Below are 24,668 nucleotides of genomic sequence, written 5' to 3'. Positions count from 1 at the left end.
TATTTTTGTAGAATACTGTAGAAAACAAATCACGTTCGAGATGATGCTATTTCTAAAGAAAAGCAGTTCTAACTTGAGTGAACAAAAACTATCAAACAGACCCAACCCTCCCCGTTTATCCCCACTAACCCGCTTCTGCGTGTCGCAGGTGTGCTCACTGGCCCTGGTACTATCCACCTAGGTGGTGCTGAAGCAGGTGCTCACTCTCTGCTATCTGAAGCCATACCAGCGGAGCCACAGCACCCTTGGTCTCCCCCGGCCTCCAAAATCACGAGCTGTCAATCGACTTCTGCGTTAAAGACTTTCTAATCACTCTTAATATGCAAATATAAACCCTGCCGTATCGCTCCGGGTGCCCCGCCAATAATCTTTCGACCGATCCCTCCTCTTGGCCACGATAAGCAGCTACGCCTTAGACCCATGCCAGTTGCCTTTTACAGGGTTAATATTTCATCCTACAAGATCTGTGTAAACATACGTGATAATTTACACCGTGTCATTCTTGAAACAAGCTTATGTATAATGGAAATACACACTCACAAGAAGGTGTAGCTCCTTAAATACATATTGGTTACTTTCCTTTTTCCCATGCACATTCCTAATCCAGTATGGCTCGCAGTCCACATTAGATGGAATTGCGCCTTCCCTCAGCCATTTCCCCTAAGCTTTGGAAAGATGTATTTCCTGAAATTAAAAACACTGGCTAGCGGTTTCCTGCCCTGCTTCCCGTCTCCCGTTCGCCTCTCGGTCTCCTCCCGCCTGGCTGGGGCTCGATCGGGGTGGTGTCCAGATTCCGAGGTCTCGCTGGTTGGCGTGTGCGGCTTAACTCCAGGACCTACCCTCTCCCCCCCAGTCCTCTCCTCCGCCCGCCCCGCGCCGCTCTAGGAGGAGCCTAAATGTCCTCTTCCCCCGCTGAAGGGGATTGCGCTGCGTAAACAGGATTAACTCTCTCGCCCCCAGCAGCGCTGATCTGCCCGCGGCCTGAGGGCCGGAGCGAGCTCCCTGGTTCGCGGAGGGAGCGGCACGGAAATAGGGGAATGGGGCCGCTCGGGACCTCGGAGCTGTCTCTGGAGCGCACTTCCTCGCTGAGGGGGGCGGGGGCCTGCGGCCCTGGGAGCTGCTCCTCGGAAGCCGGGGCTGGCCGCGGCGACAGCGCGGGCTCCTAGCGGCAGCCTCCGCTCCGCCACCTCCCTCTCCCTCCCCGCTCTTCCTCTCCGCCCACCGCGCTCCAGCCGCTCGATCGCAGCCCGCGCCGTCCTCACCCCCCGGAGCCGCCGCGCCCGCCCGCGCTCAGTCATGGGGGACCTGCCGGGCCTCGTGCGCCTCTCCATCGCGCTGCGCATCCAGCCCAACGACGGCCCGGTCTTCTACAAGGTGGACGGGCAGCGCTTCGGCCAGAACCGCACCATCAAGCTGCTCACGGGGTCCTCCTACAAGGTGGAGGTGAAGATTAAGCCCACCACGCTGCAGGTCGAGTGAGTGCGGGCGCGCGCCGCCGCAGACCGGCCCCGCTTGGGGCACGCGGGGTGGGTCGAGGCCCCCGGGACAGCCGGAGCCTCTCTCGGGCGCCCCTTGCCTCGCGCCCAGCAGGCCTGGGCGGGGTAGGGGGATGAGGTCAGCTCCTTGCTCCCTTGGACCCCATTCAGCCTTACGCTTCTCTTTCCTCTTTTCTCTCTTCCCTCCACCCATCGCGGGGTGGGATGTTTAAATCAGCGACAGGAAACCAGGGAGTCGGGGGGCTTTTGCTTTAATTGTAAATTTTTCATCCTTTCTGTTCAGCCATCAGCATGGACCCCGGGAGGCCGGGGTAGGGCGAAGGGGAGAAGCTCGCCGCGGGCTTCACCTACCGCAGTCCCCGTCCTCCTCTCCCAAGTCCCGGCCTCTCGCCCTGTTCTGCCCACGAGGGTGAAGGAGGGAGAAAGGCTGAGGGATGAGGTGTAAAGGTGGAGTGGGGTGGTTACTGGGGCTCCCTGAGGGATGCTCCCCCCTTCTCCATCTGCCCCTAAAGTGGCTCGGACCCCTCGGCTGGAAGAGCAGCCACAAGACAGAAGGCAGCCTCCTCTGCTTGGGCCTAGTTTCACGGTTTCCCTTGCCTGGTGTTTTTCTTTTTCTCCTGTTCAGCCTGGTGATGGTGCCCGCGATTAGCAACATCTTTACAACAAAAGGATTTTTTTTTAATTTATTTATTGGTGGCAAGGATTATCTCTTCTCTGCTACCACGGTTTGATGCACCCAGCAGCCCTCTGGCTGGAAAGTCAGTGTGGAAGCGTGCAGTAGCTTATGGGGAAGTTTCCAGAGGTGGAGTCCTTTACCTCCCAGCTTCCACCTAAGCGTGGTGTGAGGTCTAGTGTGGAAAGAGGAAATAAACCACCATGTATTGTATCTACCATTTGCTGAGCTTGGGAGTTGCAATGGAGAAGGCTTTGAATCCACCAGACACCTTTTATAGCTTCTGCCCACCAGTAGTTATTAATCCAATGAATTTGTGCTGGCCTTCTAGGTTCCAGGCCCAAGTTCAAGGACCTAGAACCAAACCTGGGCTGTTGCTGGTTCTCCTGGTCCATTTACTTGTCAGCATCTCTGACAGCTCCATGCACCTATTACCCACATATTTCCTAGTGTTCTGTGCAACTGGCTATGATCTAGGCTTCTTTCCTGGCAACCCCTTCTCCCAAGTCATCTGTTCTATTTTCTTTAGGGCAGTTCTCTATTTTTCAGGCTAATCTAAAAACAAATTTGTGTTCATGATATGACTTTTTTTTTTTTCTTGTTATGCTTTAATTTTATCAAGGTTTTTCAATGCCTTAACCCAGTGGTTCTCCAACTTGAATGTATGTCAGAATCACCTAGAGGGCTTTAGTAAAACACAGATGGCTGAGACTCATCCTAGAGTTCCTGGTTTACTACAGTGAAGTTACTGCTAGTTTCTAGAGTGAAGTGTAAGAATTTGCTTTCTAGCAGGTTGGTAGGTGATACTGATTCTGCGGGTCCAAGGATGACACTTTAAGAACCACTACTCTAACACAAAGAAGTGATGCTAGTGAGAATTTTGGGCGTGTGGCTGGCTTGAGGAAGAGTATCTTGAATCATGGGACCCCTGATTGTTGGAACAGAAAAAAAATCATTAGAGAACTAGTTTAGTGTTTCTAAACCCTACCTGCACATTGGAATCTCCTAGGCAATCTTAAAATATATTTACCAGTGCCCAAACCACACCCCAGATCAACTGAATCCTAATCTCTGGGGTTTGAGATAGGCTGGGTGTAGTAAGTTTTTAACAGCGCCACAGATGAGAAACTGAAGAGGAAGACCACTGACAGAGTCCGACTCACCCTTGTACAAGTATTCTGGATGAGAAAACTGATGCCAGTCCAGAGAAATTGAATAGTTGGTCTAGGGTCACATGACTGCTTAGTTGGGAACTCAAGCCTCCTAAACTTTCAGAACTTTCTACCATACCACAGTGTTTCCTTCAGTCACACCCTATAGAGTTTCTGCCTAGGGTTGTGGTCCAGCCCAGGACAGGGTGCCTAAGCTAATTCCTACCATATATGATCAACTCGAGTCCATTGCAGGAATATTTCCATTGGTGGTGTGGTTGTCCCACTGGAGCTGAAGTCTAAAGAACCTGATGGGGACAGAATTGTATATACAGGCACATACGACACAGAAGGTGTGGCCCCAACCAAGAGTGGAGAACGGCAACCCATCCAGATCACCATGCCGGTAAGGACTGCTTGGGGGTGCTGGGATGTGGTACCAAGGAGAATGGAAACCATGGAAAAGAAGATAATCACTATCTCCCCTTAAGAAAAGGTCTAAAATGAAATATTGTGAAATTATGAAACATTATTTTAATTCATGCTTTTGTATTAGAATATGTTTGTTCATAATATCCCAGCACAATCAATTAACTGGGAGATTGAATTTCATCTAATTCCTTTTCCCATCTCTGGAGATAATTTATCTCTTTTGGTATATTAATGGAATAATTATATGACATACTTTGAAATACTAAACTTCATTTATTATGTAAAATAAATCCTACTTAATGTCATTAATCATTTTTAACATATTGCTACATGCAATATGCTAATATTTCATTAAGGGTTTTTAAATTTTCATTTTATTGATTTTTTATTTGCTTGATTTGTCTGCAAATATATAAGGATTTCCTATATATCAGGTACTGGGAGAAGAGTGGTAAACAAAATAGATATCCTTGGCTTCATGAGGCTTCTAAAGGAGGAAAACATACTGTATACATGAGTGTCAATAATAAAGTAAATAATTATTATTATATAAAATATACTGAAAAAGTAGTGGTGAGTGGAGCATATACCAGAAGTCTTATCCTAGTCCAAGATTTTGGGGATTGCTTTCTTAAGAAAGAACTAAAGAATACGTTGAGGGAAGAGGGACCACTAGAGGAAAGAGGAGCTACAAAGGTCAAGAGATGGGGGAGAGCATCACATGTTCCAATGAATTAGAGAAGCCCAATATGGCTGGAGTAGAGAGTGAGGCAGAGACTGGCTCAAGATTAAGCTGGAGAGGTAAGTAGAAGTTAGATGTTACAGTACCTTCCTCCCTTATTGGATTTATCCTATTGCCTCTAGGAATTCATTGAAGGTTTGTAAGTCAACCTTGATATGCAATTTACATACAAACTGCATGTAAATACATAAACGCACCAATTTAAAGTGTACAGTTACATAGCTTTTGACTACTGCATAATCACTACCCCAATAAAAACATAGAACATTTATGTCACCCAGAAAAATTACTGTTTGTAATGGATGCCCCAAATTCTAGCCCACTCTGAGCTTTTTGTCTCAGTGACTTAGTTTTAACTATTCTAGAGTTCCTTCACTTAGCGTAATGTCCTTGAGACTTGTCCATGTTGTTACCTGTATAAGTAGCTAAGTCTTTTGATCACTGAGTAGTATATACCATTGTATGGATATACTAGAGTTTAATTATCCCTTCAACAATAAATGAACATCTGGGAGGTTTTCAGCTTTTGGTGTTATGAATAAAGTTGCTATGAATATTTGAATAAGAGTCTTAATGTGAGTATGTTTTCGGGTCTCTTGAGTAAATACCTGAGAGGAGATTTGACAAGTCACATGGTAAGCATGTGTTTCACCATGTAAGAAATATCCAGACCGTTGTACTATTGCATATTTCTACCAGCAATGTATGAGAATTCTAGTTGCTTTCAATACTTACTAATATATCAATTTTTTTTAATTTGGAAAAAAATTAATTTTTTAATTTTTAATTTTAATTAATTTTTTAATTTAATTTAATTTTAATTGGAAGAGCCAATATTATTTCATGATCTATATTGTGGTCTTTCAGTCAGATAGCCTAAATCTTCCAGTTGTGTTTATTCAAAGTGATTTTGGCTGTTCTTTGCACTGTTATGTAGATTTTAGAATGAGCTTGTGGATTTCTCCAAAAATTGGAATATTAAATGGTTTTGCGTTAAATGTATAGGTCAATTTGGAGAGATTTGACACTTTAATATTAAGTCTTTTGATACATGAATATGGTACATCTCCCTATTTAGGTCTTCTTCAATTTCTCTCTATAATGTATTATAGTGTGCCCTGTATAGGTTTTATACATATTTTGTTAAATTTATCACTAAGTATTTCATATTTGAATGCTACTATAAATGGTGGTTTTTATCACTAGTACATAGAAATAAAATTGATTTTTTTGTCCTATATTCATCTTGAAGCCTGAGGCCTTGGTAATCCCACTCATTAGTCCTAATAGGTTTTGGGTTTTTTTTTTTTTTATAGAATCCCTAAGATTTCCTACGTATAATATAATGTCATCTGCAAATAAAAATTTTTTCTTCTTCCTTTCCAATCCATATTCCTTTTATTTCTGTCCCCATGGCAATGGCTAGGACCTCCAGTTTGATGCTAAATAGAAATGGTAAGAATGGACATCCTTGTCCCTCAGTCTTAGGGAGAAAGCATTCAGTTTTTCAACACTAACTGGCTGTAGGTTTTTTTCATAAATGCCTTTTATCACATTAAGGAAGTTCCCTTCTATCCCTAATTTACTGAGAGTTTACTGAGAGTTTTTAAGAAAAAAACATGAATGTATCATAAAATGTTTTCAAATATTTTTTATTTATCTATTGAGAAGATCATATGATGTCTTCTTCATTCTGTAGTAGATTATATTGTTCTTTTGTGTTAAAACAGCTTTGAATTACTGGGATAAATGCCACTTGGTCATGGTATATTCTCTGTATATATGACTGGATTTGATTGATAAACATTTCATTGAGGATTTTACATCTGTTTTCCTAGGAATAATGGTCTGTGGTTTTCTTTTCTTGTAATGTCTTTGTCTAGTTTTGGTATCTGAATAATAATGCTAGCTGCATAAAGTGATTTGCAAAGTTGTTCACTCTTCTGTCTTCTGGAAGAGTTTGTATAGAATTAACATTATTCTTCTTTAATATTGGATAGAATTCACCAATAAAGGTATGCATTTTACTTTGTATAAAAGTTTTTAGTTACAAATTCAACTTCCTTGATTAATATTGGGCTATTCAGGTTTTATTTCTTGAGTTAATTTTTGTAATTTGTCTTTGATATCATTTATTTATTTCAATTAAACCGTCAAATTTGTTGGTACAAAATTGTTGGCAATAATCCTCCACCATCCTTTGCTGTCTTAGGATCTCTAATGGTGTCCACTCTTTCATTCTTTTTTTTTTTTTTCAATGTATAGTATTTTACTAAAGGTTTAAATGATGATATACATTATACAGAAGGAAATTGTAGGAGATGGAAGGTTAGCTCAGTGATAGAGTGTGTGTCTAGCATGCACGAGGTCCTGAGTTCAATTCCCAATATCTCTATTTAAAATAAATAAATAAATAAATAAACCTAATTACCTCCCCACCAAGAAAAATTAAAAATAAATATTAAAAAAAAAAGAAGAAGGAAATTGTAATAGTTGTATTTTTTAAATATACTGTGCCACACAACGTAAGGAAAAAGTACCTAAGAAGTTAAATCTTTTATAGGAATCAACATTTCCTAAATTAGCTCTCTTAACCTAAGGTTGTATATTCTCTCTGGGTGATTATCTTCTTTTTTATTTCTTTCTTTCTTTTTATTGAAGTACAGTCAGTTAGAATGTGTCAATTTCTGGTGTACAGCACAATGTCCCAGCCATGCATATACATATATATATATTCATTTTCATGTACTTTTTCATTAAAGGTTATTACAAGATATTGAACATAGTTCCCTGTGCCATCAGTAGAAACTTGTCACTCTTTCATTCTTGATATTCATTATTTTTCTTTTCCCCCCAACTGATCTAGCTAGAGATTTATCAATTTTATTGACTTTTCAAAAACCTAGCTTTGTTTTCATATGCTTCACTGACCCATTTTTCTGTTTCATTGATTTCTGGTCCTATCTTAATTCTTTATTTTCTTAAGATATTTTAATTGAGGTTACACACACACGCGCGCGCGCGCGCACGTGAGCACGAGTAAAATGTCCCCTTTGTATATGGCACAGTTCTGGTTTTCAATAGTTTGACTTTATGCACCCAAGTGTGCATTTCTTTGAATCGTTTCTGCTTGGGCCCATTGAATTTCTTGAATCTATAACTTAATGTTCTTACTGAATTTGGGTTGTTTTTAACATTATTTTGTTTCAAATTTCTTTTCAACTTTATTCTCTCCTTCTCTTGTAGTACTGCAACATCACGCACATTGGACAGCTTGGTATTATCCCACAGGTCTTTATGGTCCTGTTCGATTTTCTTTTATGGTTCTTCAAATTAGATAATTTCTATTGAGATATACTCAAGCTCACTAATTTTTTCTTCCACCATTTCCAGTCTACTCTTGTGCTTATTTTTTGAATTTTTTTCTATCATTGTATTTTTCAGCTCCAGGATTTTTATTTGTATTTTTTATAGCTTCCTCGAGATGTTCTTCCTCAATGCTCACTCACTGAGACCATGTGTCCTTTACTTCTTCAAGCATATTTGTAAAGTCTGGTTTGAAATAGTTGTCTGATAAATTTCAGCATCTAGCCCTATTTAGAGTAAGTTACCACAGAATGACTTTTTTCCTGAATGTGGGTCACACTTTCCTGTTTTATTACATGTTTGATAATATTTGATTAGAAACTCAACATTGTAGATAACATAGTATTGATTCTAGTTTCTTTTAGTCTTATGAGGATTATTCTTTTTAAATTCTAGCATTCAGTAACATTCCTGGACTCAAACTACAAATCCTGTCTTTCCAACAGCTGATACCTTTGCTAATTTTTTTTCAACTTCCAATTTCTGCTTTTTAGCCTGGTCCCCTTATGCCAGTGGAGTTTAGGAGTCAGCCAAGAAATTGGACAATTTATACTGAGATTTTGTGATCCACCCACCCTGAGGTCCCTCTGTATTTCCAGCTGCTTTGCCAGTCCTGAGCCCTTTGCTTTGACAATTCAAGCCAGTAAGGCTCCAACTTCTTGGATTTGGGAATGTATTCAAGCCAAAAAAAGAAGGAAAGAAAAGAAAAGGAAAAAGACAGTGAACTTACAAATCTTATTCAGCATAATTTTCTCTTTCAAGAATAGACTTTTCACTGATTTCTCTGCTTGAAAAAGCCTTCTCCCACCAGCCCATACATGCAGTTAGCCAAGAATTATGGCAGAGTTATAGTCAGATTTGGGATCTCACCTCTTTTTTTGCAGCTCTCTTGCTTCCAGGATTTTTTCCCTAAATTGCCAGCTACTCTGCTGGCCCTGAACACTATCTTCTGCCACTTTTAGCAGATAAAGCTGCTGTTTTCTTCTGTCTGAACTTCCAGGAACTGGGGAGTACCTTGAGGCAAAAAAGCCACAAAGATAATTCTTATCTTTTGTAGTTGAGGCCTTTCAAGGGTAACAGTCTGGTTTCTGCCTTGCTTTTAGTTGCTTTTTAAAGGCTTCAAATAGTTTTTGTTTCTATTTTGTCAGATATTATAATTTTCTGCGTAAGTTTCACCCAGTGACTCCACTCCACCATTACCCACCCCACCCCCCCTTTTAGAGACATTTCAATGTAGGACTTCTGGTTTCTGGTACTGTGATAAGATTTGCATGTTGTTAAAATCAGTCTGTTAACATTGTGCAGATTGGAAGGAGAGATGGGCAAAGGACAAATTAGAAGTCTTCACAATTTAAGATTTGTTGTTAAGGTTAACAACTTTAAGAAATGAATTGGGCACATTTTCATAGTTTGTGCTCTGAAACAATTTACCTAGCATAGGACTTAGCTGTTAACTCAAAAGTCGGACAGAATTTCCCCATAAAAGTCAGGATCCAAAATAAAGATATTTGGAGGGAGTATCTCCAATTTTCAACTTCGCCCATAACTTTCGCCTTTGGGGGTCTTTGAAGATTTTACTGAGTCCATTTCAGTTGTTTTTCTGAGGAAACCATCCATGGCTACAGAAACACATTTTAAAATGTATTTTCAGACTTCTAGGAAAATATCTGCAAATCACATATCCAACAAAGGGCTGGTGAATAAAAATAAATCTCTTTTATATCAAAGTGCCCTTCCATTCTAGTGTATCAAGAATAGCATATGTAATTAGAGTTGAAAGGAAATATTGACGCAGAACTGCAAGTACTAAAGTTATGAGAATTTTAATGAGTGCCCAGAGAGTCAATGAGCTAACTCATTCAAGTTGTTCATTCTTTCACTGAACTTGTGCAGAGCACTGGGTCAGGTGCAGAGATGGCCACCATAAATGAATGCACCCTCTCTTCTGAGTGCTCACAGAGCAGGAGACGAGACCTCCCCACCTTCTGCCTGGAGCCAGCATGGCCTTGAGGGGACCAGAGCCATAACTTCTTCTGGTCTTAGAAGGGTGGAGTCATACTTCTTTTGCTAGAGGTATAAACAGAACACTAGGGAGGGAGGTTAACTCAAACAATTTAGAAAGGGCTTGATTAAAGACTTCTTACTTGGATCTGTAGCGTGAGAACTTCTACATTATTTTGAATGGGGTTGAAGCATAGGTTCGGTTTCCTTTTGTTTTTTAATGTGAGAATGATTTAGACTTAGTCATGTAAAGAAAGATTTTATAAGTCTAGATTGCTAGCAGCCAGGCACCTGCTGAAAGGTTGGAGAGCCTTTAAGTTGCTAGATGCTTTGGGATTATATAGTAGGGAAAAGATTCTCTAGACTATAACTCACGAATCCTAAGTCTCAGCAGGACAGCCCAGATTCTTACGTATAATTTCCACTCTAGAAGAAGCAGACGACTGAGAGTTGATTGTTCCAACAGTGATCACAACTTTTTGTTTGAGTATTGTTTGTATCTTATCTGTAATAGCTGATTCTAAGGAAAACAGTTAAAATCAGAGAAGCTTTTTTGATCAAGTCAGCAGCTCTGATGCAAATTCAGATGTTCATCCTAGTGGTGAATGGTGAAGCTTTCAGCCAGCCTTCATCGTTACCCTGTGCCACTTTTAAGTTACCAGTATTCCAAACTTAAGTTTTTAAAGGATAGGTGTGCCATACTCTCACAGACAACGTGGAAACCTTGACACATCCAGGTAAATGCAATCAATTAAGCAGCAAGTTCCTGGATTATTGAGTTCACATACCCCGTAAAGGGAAACATCAGTGGTGTGTGGGTGCCTGAGAAGCACCAAGAATGTCAGAATCAGAACTGGAAGCTAGGAAGAGATCGGGACGCCTCCGACCTGTGTAATTAACTGAGATCCCAGGCAAACCTTAACTCAAAGCGCCTGTTTCTTCAAAGCAGCATAAGTGACTTTCACTATCTGATCACCAAGACCACTTCCAGCTCTAGCATGATATGAAGATTATAAACTTACCTTTAGGGTCAGGATACTACTTATTTGCTGAAGAAAGTCACTTTGTCAAATACTGTCATTTAGGATCACACCAAATAAGACTGAAGGCCAACAAATCCATGTAGGAATCTTTTTTGGTTGGTCGCAGACACAGAGAGGAGGGTGGGAATGCACCCCAGCATCTCAAGAGATTTGCATAACTTTTTTTTTAACTGTGAAATAACCAAGTTCAGAATTGTGAGCAGACTTTTAAAGCACCAGTAACCCCTATATTTTGATTTGGTTCATTTTCAGATTACCCTCCACATATATATACATTTTACAATTGCAATCAGTTTTAATACATATTTTGTCCAAGTTTCTACATATTCATTGTTATAATTTTAATGGTAACATAAAACTCTATCATATCGTAATGATGTATCACTATCAAATATATCACAATGATAAGACTACTCTCCAGATATTAGATATGCTGGTTGTCCCATCAAAAAAAAAGTGCTGTAATGAATAATTTTGTGCATATATCTACCTCAATCTGCATAAAAATATTTGCTCAAAAGAACTGAATCTTTATGGCTATTCCCACTAGGGTCTTTTTTTTTTTTTTTTAAGTTGTACATATCATTTTACTGTTACTAGTAATAAAGAAATTTACTGGCTTTGTTATAATTATGACTTCATTCAGAATTACCCTAAAGATAATACTTTTTAGTTTATTTTTCACTATCACAAGAATGAACATTTTCACATGTTAATTTTGTTTTGTCAGTACTTCTATTGGAAATTGTTATTTTTTTAAAAATCAGACTCCTCACAAAGATTAAAAAAAAAATCTGTCATATCTGTCATATTTCTCCCACTACAGCTATTTTATTTTCCATTGTGTAGGAACATAATTACATTTAAATTTTTCATTTTCTGCTATGATTTCTTCTTTTATAATGAAAACGGTAATTTTTCCATAGATTTGACAGTCTGTTTTGATTTTCCTGTAATTTCGGATTTTATGTGACTTAACTTTCCTCTGATTCAAACTTGATTTGTATGTTTACACTGTACATCACTTTACAAAAGATTTAAGATGGTATTTAGCATTTTATGAGTCCCAGCAGTAGAGCCCGGGTTCTTAAATGTAATTTTCACTCTAGAAGAAGCAGGTGATTGAGAGTTGAGTGTTTCAGCAGTGATTACACAGTTTTTGGTTTGTACATTGGCCATGCATTTGTGTTTTATCTGCAATAGGCTGACTCTATGACAATTGAAGTTAGAATTATTATTCAGTGAAATTAGAAAAGGTTTCCTGATCAAGTCAGCAGCTCGAATTTTAAGTGAAAGTTTCATGCCAGTGATGAAAGTCTGACATATGATTTAAGACTATTTTATGACTTTTGTCAGGCTTAAGTATCATAAATTACAGGCATAACCACTTTCACCGGTCGGTTGTAAGGAAGGCTGGCAATGTCCAAGTATATCCGATTAATCAAGTAGTCGAATCCAGCGAGGGAAGCTGAATTAAAGATATACCAAAGCACCTTCTTATGCATGTAAAGTTGCCTCAAAGTAGCTTTTCAGATTTTTTAGATCATTGGATAAATCATGCTGAGATAATTGGCTGTTTGGGGGAAAACATCACTGTTGTTCTTTCCTGATACCATACTTCAAAAAATATTCCAGATGGCTCATGGGATTATCCATAAAAAGTCAACTTTAAAAAAAATTAAAAATGAAAAGAATTAATCTAAACCTAAAAGAAATGGAAATAATCCAGAGGTAAAAATGAAAAACTTTGATTACATACAATGTAAAATTCCTGTTAAACACTGCAAACAAAGTTAAATTTCCCTTAAAAGCCACTTTAAATTAAAAGGCAAATGACAATGGATGAAAAACTAATTTGCAAAGTAGATTGTTACGCTATGTTGCCTCGATTTGCCACTGCCCCTACAGACCCTGCTGGTGCCTTAGTACCTGTCCCCAGCCCTTTACCGCCCACTGAAGCCAAACTCAGGAAATAGTCAAATGCCATCTGATTTAGATTAATGGAAGTAATTTCTTTATTCAGATACTCCCAGAGCCCCTGGTACAGGGAGTTAATAAGCGATACCCAGCTCTAAAAGCTCTCCACTCCCACTTCAAAGAGCAGTGCTGACTTGTATTTTAATGTGACTAAGTCTCCACTCTGTCCCTCCAAGGAGAGAGCCCGGGTAGAGATTCTGTCTGAATCATGGTATTTATCCTGACATTCCCATTGTTGATCCTCTTCGGTGAGAGAGGGTGGGAGTTTGGAGCAATAAGGCAGGGAGGTGCATAAGCTTGTTGTGTGACTGTGTGTGCGGAGAGAGGTAGACTTACACATGACTCCCAAATATAAAAGGCTTCCCTCATGTCATTTCTTTCTAGCCACTTGGGAAGATCTTTAACTTAAGGCTGCAAACTTGCTAAATTTCATGATCAGCTTCTCCAAGAAAAGCTCAGAAATCCTTAAAAATAGCTGTAACGTCTGCGTCAGGGGAGATGGTGTTTATCCCAGTTTGCATTCTTGTGGCGAAATAAAATCCTTTTCCAATGAAAAAACAAAAGAATTCTTAGAAACTGGTAAGAAAAAGATAACTATAGGGTGTGGGAAATAGAAAAATAAGCAAAAAACATAGAAGCAATTCACAGAAGAAATGTAAATGATCAATAAGTATATAAAATGGTTTAATTTCACTATTAGTAAAAAATATATACACAGATAATGAAATGCCAATTTCACCTACGAAATTGGTGAAATAATAAAAAATAGTTTTAATCATTCAGTGCTAGTATATTTCTTTATGAAACATGGTGATTTTTATACATTGATTTTGGATCCTGCAAACTTGTTAAATTCACTCGTTAATCCTAGTAGCTTTTTGTTAGATTGCTTAGTATTTTCTGCCAACAGTTGTTCACCTGTGAATAGAAAGTTTTTATTCCCTTTTTTCCCCTCTTGCCTTAAGGTACTGGTGGGGACCTCTAATACGATGCTGAACAAAAATAGTAAGAGCTTCTATCCTTGTGTTATTTCAACCTTATAGAGGAAGGACTCAGTCTCTTACCATTGATGGTGATGTTAGCAATAGGTCCGTTATTGGTGCCCCTTAATCAATTTGAAGAACCTTCCCTCTATTCCTAGTTTGCTAAGACTTTTTATTGTGGATGGAAATTGAATTGCCAAATACTTTCTGCATCTATGGATATAACTGTATGGTGTTTTAACTTTATTTTGTTAATATGGCGAATTACATGGATTTTCAAATATTAAACCATCCTTGAGTTCTAAGGATAAACCTCTCTTGGTCCCAATGTAATATCCTTATTATGTATTGCTGGATTTGACTTAACTAATATATCAAGCAAATAAAATTAAAAGCAAATTTTATGCATAAATCCGTGAGGAATTTTTGTCTGTAATTTTCCTTTACTCATAGTATCTTTGTCAGGTTTTGGTATTAAGGTAACAATGGCTTCACAAAATGAATTGAGAAGTGTTCCCTCCTCTGTTACATAGAATTGGTATTTTTTCCCTTAAATATATGAATTTATCAGTGAAGCCACTAGGGCCTGAAATTTTCCTTTCTGGGAAGATTTTTTAACTACAAATTTGATGTCTTTGGTAGTCAGAGGTCTAGTGATAGCTTGTGTCTTTTAAAGAATGTGTCCATTTCTTTAAATGTATTGGTTGTTCTTAACCTGAGAATCCCACATTGTTCCTAATATAGAATCTATAGTGATGGCATCTCTCTCATTCCTGATACTGGTCATTTGTTTTCTTTTTCCTGCACAGTTTTGCCGGGATTTATCAATTATAAAGACTTTTTTAAAAAGAACAGAGTTTAGTTTCATCGATTCTTCTTTATGGTTTTTCCTTCTTCTATTTCTTTGATTTCTGCTCTTTATTGCCTTTCTTCTTCTTACAACTAGGCTGGCTAGAATGAAAAGGACTGGGAACGCCAACTTTTGGAAAGGGTGTAGGACAACTGAGACTCTCATATTGCTGGTATGAGTGTAAAATGGTGCAATCATGTGGGAAAAAATTGAGTTTCTTATAAAGTTAAGCATACTTTGTAAGACCCAGAACTTTTAGTCCTATCTATTCAGCTAAGAGAAATGGAAAACATATATTTACTAGTAAAGCTTCAAGCAGTACAGGAATATAGGGGCTTGGAACCCAACAGGAACTGGTAAGTCACACCACACTAAAAGTCACAGATGCCTTTTTACACTGCAAATTCGTTTACTAATGAAGTAACATCATGTTTCTATCAATATAATAAGCTTGTTCTGTGCTCCTAAGTTGATGGATTTCTTATTCTCGGTGAATTTCATGTCTCCAGTGGTGTTAGGTGGCAGGGGGAGTGGACAGAAGGGCTCTGGGGATTCTAAACCCTCTGATTGTAAGACCACCACAGAAATTGTTTAAAACCAGCTCTTCTGACTCCTCATTTGTTGCTGAGGACAACAGATGAGTCTCCTATCCTTGCAATCTGAGAGGTTCTCTTTCACATTGGCTGTGAAGTAAAAGATGTCCCAAGGCTTGCAACTTGGAAGAACACTAAGACAAATGAAATGTCCAGCTGTCTAGTAGAGTGTCAGTTTCAGAATTCAATAGACGAGGTGGCTTACACACAGATATTTATTTCTCCCAGTTCTGGACGCTGGATGTCCAAGTTCAAGGTGCCAGCAGACCTGGTGTCTGGTGCGAGCACTCTACCTAATTCACAGACAGCTGCTTTCTTGCTGTGTTCCAGCATGAAGGAAAGAGAGAGACAGAGAGATAGAGACAGAAAGAGAGCAATCATCGTTCTCCTGTGACTATTTTCACAAGGGCACTAATCCCATTCCTGTGGGTTCCACCCTCATGCTTTAATTACTTCTGGAAGGCCCCACTTCCAAATGCCATCACATTGGGGCTTTAGGCTTCAACATATGAATTTGGGGGAGATACAAATATTCAGTCCATAGTACTATACGAAAACATTCTACGCATGACAGTCCATATATGTTCTCACTCTGGGAGAAAAAGGAAGAACCATTCAGCAACTCTTAGCTCATTTGCTTAAAAAAACAGTTTAGTACATTGATTCTAGTTTCTAGATAGGAATTAGGAAACCTGGGTTCCTGCCCTGCCCCTATTATTAGCTGGACACACAGTCCAGACCTAGAGTGAGTCACTTAACCTCTCTGAATCTCAATTCTCACATCCATAAAATGGAGATGTTAAAACCAGTCACAAGACCAATATGGAATGACACGTGTGGAAGTAATTGTATTTTTTAAAAAAAGAGAGTTTTAAATGCACAGAATTATACTATGTATAATTGCATCACCCAAGGAGCCTGCCTGGGTAAATTTCCCTTCGAAGGCACAGATGGGTTGGGAGGGAGGAGAGAGCTGTGTGTTGCTTCTGTTCTTCAAAGGAAATGCCAGCTTTGGAGACCCCATCTGTTCTCAGCCAGAGCAGAAGAATTCCTGAGCTAGGTAGTGAGATGCCCAGGAAATAGAGCTCCAGAATAAAGAATCGGAAGAAGGCTAATAGGAAGCTGAAACAACTAAAGTGTGGGAGAGAGGAAAATATATGCCTAACTCGCAGCAGTTAATTAACTATAACATGACCTTGGGTCCAACATTAATAAAAGAGAAACAAAGTAAAAGCACTTAGATGTCCCATGTCTTAACTGTGACTTGCCGTCACAGACCTGATTTTGCTCTCCTGTGTTCCTGAGAACTCTCAGATTGAAGCTTCCTTAGTTTTAAGGTTATTCAAATGTAAGTGCAGTGCCTTAAGGGTTCAGGGTTTGGGGTTTTTTTGTTTTGTTTTTTTTTTTTCCTTGCCTGTGGTCAAAATCATCTTTGTATGTTTGTTTGTTTGTTTGTTTGTTTTGATGACCAACTTGATTTATATCTATTTCAAAAAAGGCCTCAGCATTGTTTCTCCCACTTACCCAGCCTGGTTTCAAGCTACTCCCTCCAAAGATTAGACGGTGTTTATAGAATATTTCTATAACTTTATTTAATTCAGTTGCACTTAAAATGTACAATGTCTTGTGCTAATCAAAAATAATAAGAAGTCATCTTGGTGATTTGTAAAATGAGATTTCAGTTTATTCTTACCACCCTTACCCTACTGTAAACAAAGTTGTAATATTTTCATTAGCATATGTGTATCCTTAATAGAATTTATAAAATCCCTAGGATTTGAGGGATATGTATGTTAAGATTTCAGGGATGACAAATCCATTTCACCATCGAAATATTCTTTCTGATGATAAAAGTAAGTGTTTATTGCAGAAAATCTAAGTAGAAAAGATAAGAGAGCATTCCATTTCTTTACTTAGAGATCTATTGTTAATTTTTTTCATTTTCTTTTCTCTATACATCTTATTTTGTATATTTGAGCACATAATGTATATAAATATTTTAATCCATCTTTTTCTTGTTAACATTGTCCTAATCATTTTCTCTCATCAAAATTCCTGAAACTCCTGTTTAATGGTTATATAAAACCTAAATTCCTGTTGAATGGTTATATAAATTCATTATACAGATAAGCCGCCATTTGCATAATAATTTCATCAAGTTGGATGCTAACATTGTTTCCAGTATTTAGAAATGTTTGCTAAGTTGATAAGTAAATAATATCTCTATAAATTTGTATTTCTTTAATTACTAATAATATTACATTTGAATATTTTTCCAGATGTTAGCCATTTTTTTTAATGAATTGTGTTCCAGTTTTATCCAAATATCCTTAGTAGTTCTTATTAATTAATTCATATAACATTTTATGCTAAGGATATTAACCATTTGGTCATACTTGTAAATACTTAACAGTTTGGCTTAACATTTTTTTCTGGCTATAAAAGTAAAATTAGATTATTAAATTTTGAAAATACAAGTAAGTACACAGAAGAAAATAAAAACTTATTCCATCAGCATTAACATGTATAATTTTAATGGAATTAATACTAGATATTCTTGTTGGTACTCTGCTCAGTTCAGGTAACAATATAGAACAGTAGAAAATGTTTATTAAATATTTACATTTAGAATTGCTACATACTATTTTATTGTATAGATATGCCATAATTAATTAATGTCATAAAGGTGGAAATTTAGTGTTCAATTTTTCACTACTTCAAACACTATGTAGTTCTTAAAATAAACTTTAAGTGAAATGGCTTGACACAATTATATTTATACCTTTAACTTGATACAAATCCTCCTTCCAAAAGGCTGTATAATTCAGTGTCCACTGGCAGTGTTTAGAATATCTGTTTCCTTGTAACTCATTAAAAATCAATATTTCCCCAGTACCTCCTCTAAAAATAAACAAATAAACTTAATCATACTTTTCCCTGCCAAAAAAAAAATCAATATTTCTATTTTTTAATCAACTTTGTGTTATAATAAATGACCCATTTAAGCACACTGATCAATGAGTTTTGACAAACATATACATACACTCTTGTAACCACAACCCCAATCAAGATGTACAATGTTTCACCCTAAAAAGCTCCCTTTTGCACATTTTCATCAATCATCAATGCCCTCCTCCCACCCCAGGCTCTAGGTAACCACAGATGTCTCCTGTCAACATAGATTATATTCTATCACTATAAATTATACATATACATAATTATATATATATATGACTTTTGTGTAAATGGAGTCATCTGGGGTCTGGATTCTTCTGCTCAACATGTTTTTGAGATCCATCCTTTTGCTGCCCGAATCAGTATGCTCTGCTTTATTGTTGAGTAAAAAGCTATCCTGTAGATAGACAAAAATGTGTCTACCCCCAGGTGGAAGATGAAATTTTGGGTTGATTCCAGTCTGGGGCTTTTGTGAATAAAGCTGTGTGTACATGTACATGTCTTTAAGCCATGACTTTAAAAAGAGATGCTTCGTTTTCTTACCTGGGAGAAGATTTGTGGACTCCAGGTATGTCACCCAGTGTTTCAAGTCAAGCAGATTTCCCAAAGGAAAGCCAGACCTTGTCTGGGGATCAGATTAGCAGGATGAGGCAATGGTGCAGGATATAATTTTGAGAGCATCTTGGAAAGCTCTCTGGGAAGCACCTGATTGCCCTTCTGCAGCCGCCACAAGCATAAGGCTCCTATTGCTCACTGCCCTTCCCCCGCCGCCACGTCTTCTGGCGCCTGACAAGTCTAAGAACCCTGCTAAGTCAGTCCCTGGCCCCTCCCATGACAGGGGAGGGTCAGAGGAGAAAAATAATGACAGGCATCATGCTGTTTGATGCCAGATCCCCTAAATAGCTCCCGGAGGCGGGAGCAGGGTCAGGCTACCCCGCCGGCCGCTTGAGCCCCTGCCCAGTGGCCTCTAGGGTATTCTGTGCCCTCTTCTCGGCTACATGAGAACTGCATGCTCATGGCTCTGGAGAATTCTGTGCAGTGTTTGCAGGGCCTACCTGCTGGAAGTAGAATGCATACTTCTTGAGAGCAAGATCATGCCTTATACAAATTTTTCTATGGAAAAGGCACAGAGTAGGCACTCAAATATGGTTTTGGATAATGTGTAATTGGAGCCTGAGACATGGGCATGCATTCCTGGCTTTACAAGTACTCGATACTGCTTGAAAGTTAAAGTAAGGTCTTTCACAGTCAAATGCTTCCAGTACAATAGTTTTCCCCGGAATTGAAATGAATGATGGTGGGCAGTTGTATCTCCTGTTTAGTTATGTTGCACATGCGTTATTTTGTACAGCTGGTTTTTGAAATAGACACCAGCAGACAATCATTCCACACCATTCCCTGTCTGCTCTTCCCAGTCTCCTTTCTGTGGCCGGCTCTGAACCTCTGAGGCTGCAAGCACAGCTTCCAGAAATCAAATCTGGGAAACAGATCAATTGGGGGAGTTATTTTTATACGAGGCAATATGATAGCAAATGCCATGTGTACGATGGGAATAATATGTTATAGAGAAAAATGTGGTTTACAGACAGCTTTTCAGGAAAATTTCTTGTAATAAAGGAAGATCGTTCATTAAAATCAAGGTCCCAGCTTTCAGACCACACAAGCCTGGGGTGATCACATCTCATTACACACCCCTTTCCCGGACAGTAGCTCTTGTCTATTGCTCGTGGCAGAATGAGGGTTTGATGTGGCGTGTTTCTTTCTCTTCCCTCAGTTCACTGATATAGGGACCTTCGAGACCGTGTGGCAGGTCAAGTTCTACAATTACCACAAGCGAGATCACTGCCAGTGGGGAAGCCCCTTCTCTGTCATTGAGTACGAATGCAAACCCAATGAGACCCGCAGCCTCATGTGGGTGAACAAGGAGTCCTTCCTCTGAAGATGGTTCTTCCTGATGCTGCTGGACAATCTCTCCAAAAATCCACCTTCAGATAACCCAGCACAAGCCTTCATCAAGGCATACCACACCGTTGCTATCTCCCCTCGGGTGCCAATGACCTACTAGCCCCGATTATTTTGCAAGTGTAATTCTCCTCTGATGCAATGTCCCTGACATAAAAGATCGTGATGTTCCCTGCCCAAGAGGCTCCCTTTCTGTATTCCGCGTTGGTGTTCCTGCCTCCAATTGTTCTCGGTCCTGCCGGTGACTGCCTGCCAGGAGCTCCGTGGAATCGGCAGGCTGTGTCTGGCACTTCACATGGCCACTGAATGACCATGGTGTTCTGTTTCCAAGTTGAGTGATTCCTTCTTTTTTGTTAAATGTTAAATAAAAAAAAATAATAATAACAGTGTGCATGGGTTTCATCCCAAGTGTGCTACAGTAACACGTAACTGGTGATGCTTTCCAGCTCTCAAAGCAGGCTTTGTGAAAATGGTATGCAGACAGCAGTCAAAGGGACTCAAGTGTAAACAGCAGTCAGTGGGACTCAAGTGGTGTGCTTTCCATAAACAGCTCGGCTTTTTCAGGGAAAGATAATGACAGAATAAAAGGGCAAATATTTAAGAAGTATTTATAACCTATGAAAACTCTTTGAAGTAACGAAAGGTATTGCACAGTGACCTGGAAGTGGGAAAGAGCCCCGTGTGGACCACTGTTAAACAAGGTGACCAAAGCGACAGGGTTACCTCTCTGGCAAGCGACTGTAGTGTCCAAATGTTCTTACTGATGGCTCCTTACATCCCCTTCACGTGAACTTTGTAAAACTGTGTATGGGACTGTAATCAACTTTTGATATTTCTTAATAAAGGGATTGAAAATCATCATGACTTGCCTTCTTTAATTTGGGCAACATCTGGCTAGCAGGTGGACCTCTTCTCCAGACCAGCTCCACTAAGACTCTGACTGAATCCAGTCTCCTACCGCTTGCCGCACGACAGGCCAGTAAATCGAGAGGAGGTGTTGGGGCAAGAAATAGCGACTTTATTCGGAAAGTCAGCAGACCGAGAGAATGGTGGATTTGTGTCCCAAAGAATCCTATCCCCTGAGTTAGAATTCAGGCTTCTTTTATACTAAAAGGGGAGGGTGTGTGGCTGTTTGTTGCAAATTTTTGGTGCCCGAATCCTTTGTTCTTGCAGCTGTCCATCTAGCTCTGGTCACAATGTTCCTATAAACCCACCAATGAGACAAATGTTACTCTTTGTTCTGCAACTTTTTATCTCTATATGAAAGGGGAAATTTTAGACCTTTAAAGGCCAGAGCCTCGAGAATGGGCTATCCTGGCTATTTCAGGCTACGGGCAGCCTTCTTTTATGAAGGGTGCAGAACCAGTGTGACCAAGAACAGACAAAAGAGCACAGGGTTGGAGTTAAAGGGATAGACCCAATACAGAGTCAGGTCTTTTCTTCTGTTACAAGATCTCCGTCTGCACTGCAGGGTGACGGGCATATACCTGGAGTAGAATTAGCACACTTACTCCTAGATCAGTTCTGACAATTAAACAGGGAGTACTCTATCCAGCTCCAACAGAGCTAAGCACAGGCTGAGGCTCTTGGTGGGCAATCAAAAAATGCTTGTTCCTGACCTCTCTCCAGTCCTCCTCTGGGCTGACCACTCCCTTATCAGCTGACTATGCAGCTGAGAAGCTTGAGGATGTGGTGCTGTAACAGCGCGTAGCCACCAGGCTGGAAACCTCCTTGCCTGCTCCCAGTTATTGCAAGGTACCTGGCACAAAGCCCCAATTCCGGGGCAGTTTGAAGATGAATTCCCTAAGAGGGAAGGAAACATTCTCTCGAAAAATAACTTACCACTTTGCAACAGTATCATCGTGTTCACTTGGAAAGCACAAGTCCTATTGCGCTGGAAAAGTGACCCAGGGATTTGTGATTTGCTGCCTGTGAACCTTCCATGTAAGAATGCGCAAGGTTAATGGGACTATTGCAAAGAGTCAGTTTGTTATAGAAATGAACTTGGAAGGCTGGCACCAAACCCTCGGCACCTCTGAGTCACTTACCTGCAATGGGGCTGTGCAGCCAGCAGGGCACAGCAATGCCTTGGATTTGGGCTAATCGTGAGCGATGTCAGAAGAGAGGCGTATGCTTCGCGACTTGCTCGTTTTTCAAAAACGATAAGTGTCTACCACACTGCTGCTAAACATAAGCGTGAATCCCTTCCTAATTATTGTGTTTTAAAAACCAACACTCGACTGATTATTTAAACACTGAGATATTTAAAGCCATGGATGTACTACAGAGGCTTAAGTTTCCTTCCAGAATATCCAGTAGACACGCAGAGGTATTAGAAGGCGGGAAAAGGCGAGAACTACATAGTTTAGCCTATATATTTGAAACTTCTGATGAGTAAATATTTTCATCTGGGAAAGAAGGGCTTTTGAGCTAGTGACTCATCCATCAGAGCTGTAGTATTTGTTCTGAGGAGTAGAAGCAAGATCATGGCTTTTGCCATTTTTCCATGGGTTGGTTTGTGGTTTTTGTTTGTTTGTTTGTTTGATTGATTGATTGATTGTTGTTGTTTGCTTTCTTGCTTGTTTTAACTAGAGGCATTAATTTTTGAGTTCAGAATGACTCAAGACCAGGCTAGGGGAAATATGGCCCATGTAACTGGACCCACTCTCCCACAGAAGAGCAGGAAGGTGAGTCCCGGAGACACGCTGCATGAGTCTAAGTGGTTACCATCATTCAGTGTCTCAGTTTGCTTGTGTCTAAAACAAGGACTTCAGCTAGTGGGGTTCTAAAGCACGTTAAGATTTATAGTTTGTACCTAAACTATATTCCTTTTTTTTTTTTAATGTGTGTGTGTGTGTGTGTGTGTCCCTTAGGGCTAAGAGGTAAGGTTGGATCAAGGGAGGGAGGAGGGGTGATGGAGATGAAATAAACAGGAAATCTTAACAGCTAATCTGCTGCGTTAAGTGATCTCTCCTGGCATCGACTGTTCTACTTATGATTGGACCCAAGCCCAGTCTCTCTGGCCACTTCTCACATAGCTCTCCTCCTACTCCCAAATTCGAGTACTCAGCTATATCGAGCTGCTGAGTTGTAACTTTGCCCCTCAGCCATCTGGAAGGGCTATTTTTATACAAGTTGTAGCCATGTCTCTCTACTTCTAAGCATCGGATGGCTACCCAGAAGCTTGAGGAACCAGGCCACCCTTCTAATTATGATGATGACTGAAGAACTTTGGAACAGGTGGAAGAGTAGAAATGCCTTGAATTCAGATTTTGTGACACCTTGATCACTGGGAAGTCACTCGTCCAGCCCTCTAGACTATCTGGATCACAGCTGAGAACAGTAAACATGCCAAAAAGGGAAGATCTCTCTAGCAGATGTCACAGAGTCCAGTCACTCAAGGCTTGGGTCTTCTCTCAAGGCCTCATGACTTGTATTTTAGAGACAGTTCTAATAGGGTGAGTTGGTTTCTGGCCCTTAGGAAATTGGAATCAGAATAATTAGGGGAGAGAGGGCAATTTGTAGAGGTAGATACACCAGAAATAAATGTTTTGCAAAGAGAAACAGGCTTTTATCAAGTCTCTTTTATGGAGAACCAGTTCTGAATAATATGCAAACATCAGGACAAAATCAGAGAACTTAAAAGCTGGTAAAAGTCAAGAGTAATGTCGAAAGTTCTAGTTGTTATTTCTTTTAATCCCCCCAACTCTGTGAGGTGGGCAGCGCGTGTCATATCTCCACTGTCCAGAAGAGAAATAAGTCTCAGATGTTGAAAAGTAAGGCTCAGGTTTAAACAGCTGATTTTACAAGAAACTATGTGATCCTCATTTCCTCATTTATGAAATGGTGACAATACTGTCCACTTCACAAAGTGTGTTAGGGTTAAATAATATGTCACGTGCAAAGCCCCTTCCTTCTGTTCTCATCACATTCTCCCTGACACATTTTATTTAAAATGACTTCACAGACAAAGACAAATATCATATGATATGACTTCTATGTGGAATCTTTAAAAAATGACCCAAATGAACTTATTTACAAAACAGAGACTCACAGACATAGAAAAGAAACTCATGGTTACCAAGGGGGAGAGGGGAGAGGAATGGATAAATTAGGAGTTTGGAATTCACAGACACAAACTACTATATATAAAATAGATAAACAACAAGGTCCTACTGTATAGCACAGGGAGCTATATTCAATAGCTTATAATAACCTATAATGACAAAGAATATATGTATGGATAACTGAATCAGCATGCTGTACACCAAAAACTAACACAACATTGTAAATCAACTATACTTCAATAAAATAAATTAAATACAAAATATGTTTTAAGGACAGGAGGGTATAGCTCAGTGGTAGAGCCTGTGCTTAGCATGCACAAGGTCCTGGGTTCAATCCCCAGTACTTCTGATAAATAAATAAATAAACTTAATTATCT

The 24,668-nt window shown here is 39.5% G+C and overlaps 1 protein-coding gene across 1 annotated transcript; it reads left to right on the top strand.

Moving 5' to 3' along the window:
- The first annotated feature begins 839 nt into the window (after positions 1 to 839).
- Positions 840 to 21,082, top strand: CNRIP1 (cannabinoid receptor interacting protein 1). The gene is made up of 3 exons (XM_010963767.3): positions 840 to 1,475; positions 3,576 to 3,726; positions 20,037 to 21,082. Exons 1-3 carry the CDS (start codon positions 1,297 to 1,299, stop codon positions 20,199 to 20,201), a joined length of 495 nt encoding a protein of 164 aa, XP_010962069.1. The 5' UTR covers positions 840 to 1,296; the 3' UTR covers positions 20,202 to 21,082.
- Positions 21,083 to 24,668: the final 3,586 nt, after the last annotated feature.

The sequence above is a fragment of the Camelus bactrianus genome, chromosome 15, assembly GCF_048773025.1.
Source record: "Camelus bactrianus isolate YW-2024 breed Bactrian camel chromosome 15, ASM4877302v1, whole genome shotgun sequence".
In the NCBI taxonomy this organism is placed as follows: Eukaryota; Metazoa; Chordata; class Mammalia; order Artiodactyla; family Camelidae; genus Camelus; species Camelus bactrianus.
Note: the sequence above shows the minus strand (reverse complement) of the source record. Positions and strands in the feature narration are given on the sequence as shown.

Bases quoted from the DNA above. Each gene is read 5' to 3' on its own strand.
- CNRIP1 (XM_010963767.3), top strand. From the start codon at position 1,297: ATGGGGGACCTGCCGGGCCTCGTGCGCCTCTCCATCGCGCTGCGCATC. The intron at 1,476-3,575 runs GTGAGTGCGGGC...AGTCCATTGCAG, and splicing joins CCCACCACGCTGCAGGTCGA to GAATATTTCCATTGGTGGTG. The intron at 3,727-20,036 runs GTAAGGACTGCT...CTCTTCCCTCAG, and splicing joins CCATCCAGATCACCATGCCG to TTCACTGATATAGGGACCTT.